The sequence below is a fragment of the Typopeltis vanoorti genome, chromosome 13, assembly GCF_054136105.1.
Source record: "Typopeltis vanoorti isolate ZY-2024b chromosome 13, IOZ_Tvanoo_1.0, whole genome shotgun sequence".
NCBI classification, from domain to species: domain Eukaryota; kingdom Metazoa; phylum Arthropoda; class Arachnida; order Uropygi; family Thelyphonidae; genus Typopeltis; species Typopeltis vanoorti.
In genome coordinates, this window is record NC_143561.1 from 4,041,109 (window position 1) to 4,053,109 (window position 12,001).

Here is a 12,001-nt window from a genome sequence, read left to right on the forward strand (position 1 = left end):
ATAAAGACCTAATTGTAGAGCCAGTGTAGGTGACATCACAGTGTTTCTGACAAGGAAATTTGTAGACTACGTTGTGGTGTTAGAATATTTCTTTGTGTGCGAGAGAGATTTATGTACTATATACATAAAATATGATCATCATACATCTGGCAACCATCAAATCAAGACCAGCCCTTAAAATAAAAAGAAATCAGGAGAATTTCTCGCAGGCAAAAGTTCAGACTTTCTCTGATTAGATGCTTCCCAATTACTGCCATGACATTTTCCCACGTCAAATCATGTTGACTTTTGACTTTGTTTTTCTCATGCAGTACTGCGAGAGCCTTGTAATTAACCAGTTGTAGTGAAAAGAGTAAAAGAAGTGCTGAATGTGCTCTGTTTTGTGAAAAATGGACAGAACTATACTTCTTTATTGAAATTAATGACAAGTGCATTTGTCTTATTTGTAATGAACATGTTGCAGTTTACAAAAAATATAATCTTGAACGACATTATTTGAATAAGCATAATAAATATGAAAATTTAAAAGGATCAGAACATTTAGACAAGATAGTGACTTTGAAAGAAAATATAATCAAAAGCCATTCTCTTTTTAAACAGCTTATTCAGGAAAGACCATCTGTAACTCAAGCTGGTTATGTGTTGTGTGAACAAATTGCTAAAAAACTTAAAACCCATAATGAAGGCGAGTTTGTGAAAGTTGCATCCTTACTGCCGTCGAGATTTTATGTCCAGAAAAACTGAGTTTGTTTAAAAATATTATCCTATCAAGAAGAACTGTTTCTGGCCATATTAAAGATATTGCTGATGACATCCAAACTTCTTTGAAAGTAGATTTAGCAGAATTTGTGTTTTACTCATTAGCCAGCAATGAGACTGCTGACTGCACAAATGGCTATATTTGTATGGGGAATAATTACAGATTTCAATATACGAGAAGAATTTCTTGCTTTAAAATCAATGAAGGGGACAACTAAAGGTGAAGATTTATTTGAAATGGTCAATTCAGCATTAAAGGATTTCGATTTACCGTATGAAAAACTGAGTGGTCTCACTACAGATGGTGCTCCATCCATGGTAGGGCATGAAAAAGGGCTCGTGGCTCTAATTAAGAATGAATTTAAGAAACGTCAATTGAACCCAAATACTTTAATTGTATGCCACTGCTTCATTCATATGGAAAATCTATGTGCAAAGTCACTTAGCACATAAGATTTCCCTGTTGTTCAAGATGAACAGCATCATGAATGTAGTAACAAAGGCCATTAATTTGATAAAAAGTAAAGGGTTGAACAAGAGGGAATTCAAAGAATTTTTGAAAGATCTTGAAGCCGAATATGGGGACTTATTGTACCATTGTGAAGTTAAGTGGCTAAGTAGAGCTCAAATGCTCAAGCGATTTTATGAACTTAAAGACTAAGTGAAAATCTTCTTGGACATTAAAGGTGTCCCCATTAAAGAATTGGAGAATGAAAAGTTTCAAAGTGATTTAGCATTTTTAGTAGACATAACTAGTCATTTGAATAATCTAAATTTGAAATTACAAGGCCCCCAATCAGCTAATGACCTCTTTGCTCACTCATATCAAGAGCTTTGAATCGATGCTTCATTTCTTACCCAACTAAAAAAAAAAAAACTGCTTTACACATTTTCCAAAATTAAGAGAACACGATCCAAAATCAACAAGTTGGTATGTTGATGAGGGTCAAAGTGTTTTGAATCAATTTCAAAGGAGATTTGAAGATATCAAAAATCAAAGAATTGAGTTACAAATGTTTGAAACACCTTTTGATATACGCCCTGAGGAAGCTTCCGATTCCTTGCAATTAGATTGATTGATTTGCAGCGTGATAACACTTTTGAGATCAAAATATAGTAATCTGCCTATATTGGACTTTTACAAATTCTGAGAAATTCCCCTTCTTTAAAAAAATAATGCCTTGAAAATAGCTTCTCAGTTTTCTACTACTTATCAATGCAAGCAATTTTTTTCAAAATTAAGTCTGGCAAAAAATCACATTCGTACAAGACTCACTGACGAAAATCTTGCCAATGAACTAGGAGCAGTCGTCTCATCAAGGGCAGGTAATATTTCTAAGTTTCACAAAAAAAGCAGTTTCAGCCTTCTCACTAAAAAGTTTAAGATTAAAGGTAAGCTTCTTTAACTTGGATGAAATATTTATTATGCTATTATTGCTTTAATAAAGTTCTCAGTTAAAATAAATATTTTTTAAATAAAATAAATATAGCCTTTGCTTGATTGTTATAATTATATGTCTACACAATTGTAATTAAAAGATACCATATCAGATGAGAATATTGCACATTTACTTATTGAGATATATATTGCACACTACATACACTATATATAAGAGTTAAAATTTGCCAGTCACCCACAGAAGTTTTTAAATGAGCAATTTTCACCCTTGATACTAAAAACGTTCTCCACCCCTGATTTAAACAGACACATGGGCAAAGGAAAACAACTGCCATTTTAATGTGGCAAAGTGTAAGTTCATGCATGGATGAAAATGCATGACCTTCCTATGTGAATGGTACTGGATTGTAGACAACTGATGAGGCTAAGGATATGGGTTGATTGTAGATAGGGAGTTGAAGTTTAGAAGCCTAATGCAAAAGTAGCCAAAATAGCCCAGAAGACATTAATCCTCTTCATAAGACTTGGATGAAACCAGAGTTTCGACTGCGTCGCAGTCGGGGTGCTCCGACTCGCGGAGCACCGCGGTACTCGCGTACCGATTCGTTTAGACCTCGTGCTGAGGAGCGGTTCGCCTCGACCCCATCCCGTGCATCGCACGGACGTCGGCTTTGACTTCGTTAGAAATCTTGGCGCTCGGTCGCAGAGGCAGCAAACTCGTTGGTTAGAAATGCATCTCCGGAAGCCGCTTGCTCAGACGAATTCACGTGCAGAGCGCTGCGACGGGAGTTGGGCGTTGTAGATCAACGGACCATACCTGGGAAACGTTACGGATAGGCTGGAGGAAACCACGTGTCCACGTGACCATCACGACACTGCAACGCACCGTTATCGGCATCCCTTCTCTTACTACTGCCACCACCACCACCACAATCACCAGTTTTCATTTAGGAATTCGTATTAGAATTCTTTTTCGTTTGCTTTTTCTCGTTACTATTTCACTATTTATTTATTAGGGCGGAATTCTTACTGCACTTACTCTTGTCACTTGTGCTTCTTAGGAATGGGAAAATGGTGAAGAGGGTCCAGAGGCAAATGAGGAAGGTAGCAATAGGTCTATGGAATGCTCCCTATGAGGATATTTTTAAGCTTTGTGAGTTAAAAAGATGGCACTTGTTGGTCTCGTATTGGCTTTTGGAGTTTAAGAAAGAGTTTGCAATCATTTTATATCAAGACATAATTTTACACCGTGTTATACTGAACTGGTAACAATTATCTTTTGCCCACAATTATTTACCCCTCCCCCCTTTTTTTTTTTTTTTTATATATATTGCTTCCACCCATGAAAGACTATTTGCAAACATTTTGTAGGCCAAGATTTTTTTTTTCTAGTTTTTATAGATTTTATATATTTTTTACATAATCCAGAATTACTGCTCTAGAGACAAAACATGGAACTTTTTCGGGCCATTTCGGGCCTCCAATAAACAGGGTAGTGGTTTTCACTGAAATTATTCTGCAGGATACCTTAAACATTCAAGAGATAATAACTGGGCTATAATTTGTTATCTGCCTCTGTCTCATGGAGCCTCCTTTATGCAAAAGTTATCTTACCCAATTTTCATTCCTTCAGAACACTACCAGTGCTGACACCTGGTTAGCTTGCACTGGCAAATGTCTCGACTCTCATGTAATACTCAGACAGACATTTTATTTAATGCTACAGCTGTATTTGTATCAAGGGTTCACAATATACTAAAGGTGTGCCTCCAGATTATATCTCTCTCTTCTCATATCAGTTGTCCAGTTACTGCATGATTATCTCTGCTTGGATAATACAATTTTGCCAAGTGATCACTAAGTAATTCACCTGGAGGCAAAATGCCTATTCTGGTTATGGGTAATCCTCTGATCACTTAAACCACAGATCTTCCTCTCAATCACATACTATTTTAAATAATTATCTCTCATAATAAGAACTGAATTGAGTTTTTCTGATAATTGTCTTATGATTAATGAGTTAATTTGGTAATGTATGCCTTCTAACAACACTACACGTTTCCTGCTGAACTTTTGCTTTTGTTGGTCGTAAATGCTTTTAGAATTGTCATTTCTACTGTTATTGTTAGAACTATCATATCACTGTATTTCATTATTATGAAACAAGTAAGACTTTTTTTGTTTTTTTAATTAGCTTACTCTATAAAACAATTTAAAAGAGAGGAATACTCTTGCTATAAAGGAATGGTGAAAATCAAGAGGGACCTAACTAGAGTGAATAATCAGCAACATAACTCTTATAAAAAAATGAAATACTTCATAAGAAGTACTTGTAAATGCCCTTTCATTGAGTATGGTAAGTGCTCTGTAAACATTTTTATCAATATAAATAATTTTCTATAAAAAAACTTTTCATATCATTAGTTGTTTTTTTCCCCAATTCAGTGAACAATATAACATTATTGTTATTATCTGTTTTCAGGTGGCCAATACATATAAATAGATATAAATCTTAGTGTCAACTTTAACTTTTCTGCAATCTATAGTTACTTCAATCCATTTTAAATTTTTTTACATCACTTCAGTTTTACAACTGACATGATTATTACTGAATAGGAATCTCTAGAGTCTGAAGACTCGTTGTAGGAGGTCTAGCCTATCCACACAACATTTAGTTATCTTCTCCTGTGAGTGCTTTGTCAGTAATTGTCTTCAAGACAATTACCGACAAAGCACTCACAGGAGACTGGCAACCCATTCCAGTCATTCATTCTCCAAAGTAAAATCTTATCCAAGTGCTGAAAGTCTCCTCTATCAATCCTCGAATACCCTTCTAATAAACTTCATTTAAACATTAATATTTTAATATTATCATATCTCTTCTTTTCACTATCAGCTAACTTATGCAAATTACAAATTCTTAGCCTGTCCTCATAGAGAACGTTCTACAGACTGCTGACCATTTTGGTCACTTGTCACTGGATATTCTCCACCACTTTCTCCTTCCCAAAAAACCTAGGTGACCAGAAGCATGAACAATAATTCAGATGTGGTGCTACTCATATGAAGAAGAGGACCAAACAGGAGAGTTACTACTAAATAAGTAACGTTCGGGCAATAACAATCAGGAAAATGAAATGGCTATGGTATTTAATACCAATCATGAAGCTGATGTGAATGAAAATTTTCTTATCTCTGCATATAAGTGTCCTTCAATAACCAAGAAGTCCAATGAGCTACCCTGGCCACTTTCACAATATGCTCTCTGAACTTTATCGACATACCGAAAGTCCTGGCTTCATCAGTTTACTGGAGTACAGTTCCATCACGAAGCAGATGAATTAATTGAATCACCAACTGAGCACACTTTGCAAAGTATATCTCATTCAGATGGATATATTGCAGGAACAAGAGGCAAAGGCTTATATTGAAACAGAGATAGATGAACTAGAGGTTCATCTCACCTTTTACAGTCATGAGATCGGATGGCACATACCAGCTCAAGTATTACAAGAAGGTGGTAGAGAACTGACAATGCCTTTGACCACAATGCTTAAGGTTCAGCTCCAGGTTGGTCCTAAGGGAATGGAAAGAGGTGAAAACTGTTCAACTGCATAAAGGAGGTCCAAGACTGATGCAGCAAATTTTGACCAATCAGCATCTCAAGAATGGTGTTCTGGGAAGTTGGTTAATGAAAAAATCCATGATGGGATACATAGTAATGGTCATGCCTCAGTAATTTATTCACCTTTTATAGTACATTGACAGCTGAGTTGGATAAAGGTAATGGAAGTAACACTGCTGGACTTTGCAAATGCTTCTGACAGGACACAGCATGAAATTCTACTAAATAAATTACAGCAAATTAGAATGGTTATGAAGTTGGCAAAATAGGTAAGCTGATGGAGAGATATCAGAGAGTAGATTGTTTATTCAGGAGTCCAGTAGAAGGTATGAAACTAAATTGAATAACAGCATAACAAATTTGGCATGAAAATCAGCAATAAAAAGATGAAAACTATGAAAATAGGCAGGAACATAGAAAACTTCAGCTATGTTGTGAAAGAGGCTATAGGGTAAAATATTTCAACTATTTAGGCAGTTTTAAATGAAGATGACAAATTAAATTTGTAAATAGACAAAAGAATAAATAAAGCTGGTATGATAGGGGACCAGTTAAATAAATCTATATTTCCATATAGATTTATTTAAATAGTCGCCTTAACGGGCCGAAGACCAGAGACCATTAACATGAAAGTTCTGAGAATATTAGGAGAGAACAGATGGCACGAATCGCAGAATCATATTTACATATGATTTTTCTAATATCTTCATTAAAAATGAAGATATTAGAAAGGAACTTGACATTGTTAGCATTCAAGATACCATATGTGTGAACAGAGCTAATCTAAGGTGGTATTCGCTACTTAAACAGAATTGGTAAGAAAAGGTTAGCAAGGTGTTTGATGCCATAATGGTGGGAAATATATCCAGAGAAAGACTAAGCTCTAGGTGGATTGATTCAATCAGAAGTTCCCTAGAAGAATGAAATGATAAATACAACAATATTGGAATGTTGACAAGTAACAGACTGATTTGGAGGAAAATTGTTGATAGGGAATTAGTAATAATGTAAACTAAATCTTGTAGTGCTGTCAATGCCCCCTTAGGGTACGTATCAGGAAATTGATGATGATTGATTATTATTATATTCAGTTGTTTGCTGATGATTCGAAATTTGATAGAGCAACAGTCAATAAAGATTTAAAAAATTTTGCAGAATGATTTAAACACACTGGCAAGTATGGGTAGAGGAGAAGAGATCCAGTTTAATGCGGTAAAGAGTAAGGTTATGCATTTTGGGATGAAAAGATTACCAGCTGTGTGCCATACTGATGAAACTGAACTCTAGGAAATTGATGAAACTAGGAATTTGGGAGTGTTGGTGGGTAGGAAATTTAATTTTAGAGGGTAAGTGACTAATACAGCTCATCAGATAACTGTTTTGTTTGTTTTTTTACATTGCTTCCACCTACAAAAGATTATTTACAAACCCATAGTGCTTTTTGTACCATGAGTGAACTAAGGATTTTTTTTTTCTATTTTTATCAATTTTCTATTTTTTGTATTTTATAATTTATTTTTTAAATAGTCCTGAAACCCTGCTCTAGAGACCAAACATGGAACTTTATCAAACCACTTCAGGTCTCCAGTAAGTGGGGCAGTGGTCTCGTACTGGGTGATGAAATTCATCTCCCACCTAAAGATAATCACAAACATCCATGCCCCAGCTGCAATTCAAACCCTCAGTCTCTTGGTTGGAGAAAATGTATGCTACTAACTTAGCTTGATTGAAGAACTCCCTGAAGATAAGCATCCTTAAGCATCTATTATAAAAAATTAAGTTTAATTAGCAAATGATGTACATATATTATTGCTATCGCATGACACCTCCAAGAAGTCATCATGGGAAGGCACTCCACTCTGCTGCACACATCTCTCCATCTCCCCTACTACCTAATTCTCCACCTACACACGACACTACTACCATCTACTGCCCATCATCACCACCAACAGTAGCATGTTTTGTCTGTAAATTGTCTGTTCCTGGTTTGTCTTTCATGGTTTGTACATCCCATGTAGTTTGTCTGTACATGGGATGAAAAGTCAGAGTTTCCAGGAGAAAAATCCCTGCAACCTCCATATGAAATTGGCTAGCTCACCTTAACAGGTGAAACTATTACATAAATAGTCAGATTCTGAATCCACAATAATGCTGTTTAATATACAAAAATTCAAAAGCAGTCACTAACAATATGATTAATGGTCTGGGCTACATTGTCACAATCACAGTATGGAGAGTCAGTCCATTTCCATTTGTGGAACATCTCTTTGATTATCCTGCCCAAATCCAGTTAAGTGTGGACCACAGCAGTCTTGGAAGGTCAAAACCCTTTTACTCTGACAGTTGGATCAGGACCAGTGATGTATAAGTTAGAGGTGTGTTTCTGCCAGTAGAGTTTTCAGGCTGATGTGATATCAAAAGCTTCAAGCAAACATTTTTGTAGCAGCTCTCCAGGCAGGTTATCTTTTACAGTCTCCCAGTTGCTATGTAGGAGTTGTCTTCATTCATGGACAGGTCACTGCTCTCAATTTTATTCCATGGATAACTTAAAGCCCTTTTCCTCCATAAAAGGCAAAAAAGGCTTTAGGTATCCAGAGATGAATCTCATGGCTTGGTTGAGAAGTACTACACCAATCAGTGACGTGCAGGAACTATAAGTTACATTGGAGACACAGTACTGGGAGGGCACTCCACTACATACCACTCTGCTGTGATCAGGTGTTAGTCAAGGCCAACACTTGATCACAGCAACCTCTGTTAGGCCTATATCCAGCTGTAGATAATTGGAGAAATTCTATCTTTCAAGAAGTGTCAGACAGATATTTAACAAAGCAATGGGTCAATACCTTGTAGCAGGAGATGAGTCTTTCCCAGTTTTTAAAATAGCTATTATAAAAAGTGAGTAAATTACCAATACAAGACCTACTCTTTCCAAAGCCATGCTACTCCTATACAGTATCATATTCTTATCTATTCATTCCAGAATTTTACCTCTGATCAATTTCTCCAAATACCTTTACCACCACTCCCGAGATATTGATTGCTCTATAATTTGCAACATGTGGCTAGCAGCCTCCTTTATGCAAGCAAACTATTTCATCATCCTTCTACTAACCTCAGCACTTTACCTGAGCTGAGGCAAAGTTAGAGGCAATGACAGCCTAGTCAGAGGCAATTCCTTTGCACATTCTGATAATACTCAAGCCGATATCCCACCTAAACCCAGTGCTGTATTTGCAATGGGATTCTGCAATATTTTCAGCAATTACAATTCATCTATCTGTATTCTTACATCAGTCACTGTCATCTCCAGCCAGATTATATACCCTTGAAAATGACCACTGTAATTCAACTATTTTGTCAGCTTCTGTTATCTCTATACCGTAAGTGCTCATCAAAGTTTTATCTCAACGTTCATCTTTCCTTTACTTACCATGTAGTAAAAGAGCACTGGATCTTCTTTCTTGTTTGGCCAGTTTCCTATCATCATATGATTTTATGATTTGCACTGTACTTTTTTCACCCTTCTTGCCTATGGCTTGTAAGCTGTTTATGATTTTGCTAACCACTTTCACTTTCCTCCCTATATAGTCTCTGCAACATTTTTTTTTTTCCAGCTCTTGTTTAATGATACTGCTCATCTAATTTTTATCCGATTTATCCTCCTGACCTTGGGTGTATACAGTCTACTGACTCTATACACCCAGCCAATACCCCTTGACCAACTCACATGTGCTGTTAACATCCCTCCTTTGCAGATCTACGTGCCATGGCAATGATTTAAGCTGTCATAATCACCTGCCCTGTAGTTACACATATGCTCCTTCTTAACTGAAAATTCCATATTTGGCAAATCTCCCAAGTCAAGATCACATGATCACTCTTCAGTTGGAGGCAACACGGTTACCTTGGTTATGGAGAGACCTGATGTTATCAGAGGATAGCTTGTGATCTTGCCTCCTCTTAATTTATGTCTCCATGTAGTTGAAGTCCCCCATAATAATTACTTGATCCACACGCATCATGCTAATTTGCCAATGCATGTCATCCGCATCCTCCCCCTACACCCTTAGCAGCAACTAATGTATATTTTGTGATGTGAGATAGAGGCCACAAATGAAATGCATTCTTCATCTCTATCTTCACTGAGTGAAATTTATCTGCTGTTATGAGCAGACTCTTCCCTCCATCCTATTCTCTCCTTATATATACTCCATGCAAACACTATTACTGCTCACATTCTATTCCCGTAATATCTACTCTTAACCAAATTTCACTAACATTTATATATAGTGAAACTATATTAGTCTATAGTTGTGAGGTATTCACAACTATAGACTAATGCACATGCCACAGTTAAATAACTTTTTTTATTATGTAAATATTTCATCATATGTATCATAAAGCATTATTAGTACAATTATCGAACAACAATAGGAATTTAATTCAAAAAACAGTAGCGCACATGCTTAAATTGGAATCCCTTTGTGTATACAGTTGCGTGTTCATAAATTAAAACTGCTGGGCTGAAATTGAAATTAATTAAATTAAAACATAACAGATAAATTATTTAATAAAATTAAGGATAACAATTTCCCAAACTTTTGGAATAGTGAAACAGTCATTCTGATTAAGATTATGTCTATGAAGTAAGCCTTCAGCACTTTTTTTTATATAAATGTTCATGTTTATATATAGATCTATGCAGTAGCTTAGTGTTTTGCCATTGGATCCTGTGGTTAGCGTTTCCAATTCCATGTTGTGCAAGGCCAGATTTGTGATGTTTGATAAGATGGATATTGTCTTGATGTTCAGAGATATGTTTATTTATAGATCTTCCTGTTTGTCTATAGTAAAAAAAGTTACACGAACATAGTACTTTGTATATGCCAGGTAGCATCAATGGTGAGAGTTTGCCTTTTGGAGAAGGTAGCAAGTTGTGAATTTAGTTGATGGTTTATAGGTGATACTAATGTGATGTAGATTTCCAGTCTTTCATGAATACGACTGTCAGGGAAAAAAAAAAAAAAAAAAAAAAAGAGAAAAAAAAATAAAAAATAGGAAATAAATCACACAATCAGTGTAGAGGCCTAATATATAAAATGATATTTTTTCATGAGAACTTTCTACCAATTGTCTTTAGAAACACAGAATTTGTCTGCATATTTTAGAACCAAAGAATGGCTCTAAAACCAATACAAACAGGGGATTTAAGGAACAACTTTGTTTTGTCTCTTTTTTGAATCTTAACATGAACTGACATAAACCCATATAATAGAAAACATGTGGGTATGTTGTGATAAGCAAGTTTAAAAGCAGCTTTTCTCTCCTCCCCATTTGAGCACAGTGGTCAAGATGTGGTATAATTAAAGCCTTATACAGTGGAGACAAATATTATTTATCTTCAGTTTTTATGTCACCTTTAATTCTATTTTCAGTATTCTTTCCTCTGTTTTCTAGCTTTCTTGAATGGCTTCCATAATATTTTGCCACCTTCATGATATTCATCTCTTATATTATTCCCAAAGTTTTCCCAGTATATTTAATTTAGATAATTTTCACAGCTTCCTTGCATTTTTCTCTGTATTCTATAAAGTGATATGCTGACTTACTTGCTAAGAACTTTCATATTTGTTCTTTTCCAGGATGGCCTCTTTACTTCAATCCAGCATGAACTAAAGAATCAAATAATGAAGAAAACCATAAAGATCAAACAGATCTCTACAGTTTGGTTTTTCTTTTCAAACTATTTTTTCCCTCCAATAATTTTTGTATAGAGTTCACCTCTGAAAGCCACTTGACTGATCCTTTTCATAATTTTTGTACATCTATTTCAATTCCTTGTATATTCTCATATCATAACCTAATGTGTGAAGATACCACCATCAATAATAATACAGTTCAATAAAGACTCTTCCAATTTCTTGTATTCTCTCCATGTGAATTTATGCATATCTTTATATTGGAACACAGTGTTAATAATGGTCCACATGCTAATAAAAATCCTCTAAGTACTTACCATTATTATTGGCTTTGTTCTTTCTCCAGACTTTCTCAAATCATATCTATGTCTGTTGTTAGATCTCTAACCAGAACCAGTTATGTAAGTTACTCTAATTACTCAAAACCTCTCTGCTTATTATATTAGTTCCAGTCATTTTGGTCACTGTAATATCTCCAAATGGATGAATACCCTTGAAATGTGATCATTTAGCAAG

At 35.4% G+C, this 12,001-nt stretch overlaps 2 protein-coding genes across 10 annotated transcripts in view; one reads left to right on the plus strand and one right to left on the minus strand.

Moving 5' to 3' along the window:
• The window catches only part of LOC150099893 (uncharacterized), a 203,005-nt gene that overhangs the window by 155,534 nt on the left and 35,470 nt on the right, over positions 1–12,001 (plus strand). The window contains exon 56 of the mRNA XM_090403168.1: positions 4,353–4,514. Coding sequence (XP_090259294.1) covers positions 4,353–4,514 — 162 coding nt within the window. The remainder of the gene's footprint in view (positions 1–4,352; positions 4,515–12,001) is intronic.
• The window catches only part of rump (heterogeneous nuclear ribonucleoprotein rumpelstiltskin), a 207,678-nt gene that overhangs the window by 18,266 nt on the left and 177,411 nt on the right, over positions 1–12,001 (minus strand). The gene's annotated exons all lie outside the window — the stretch shown is intronic.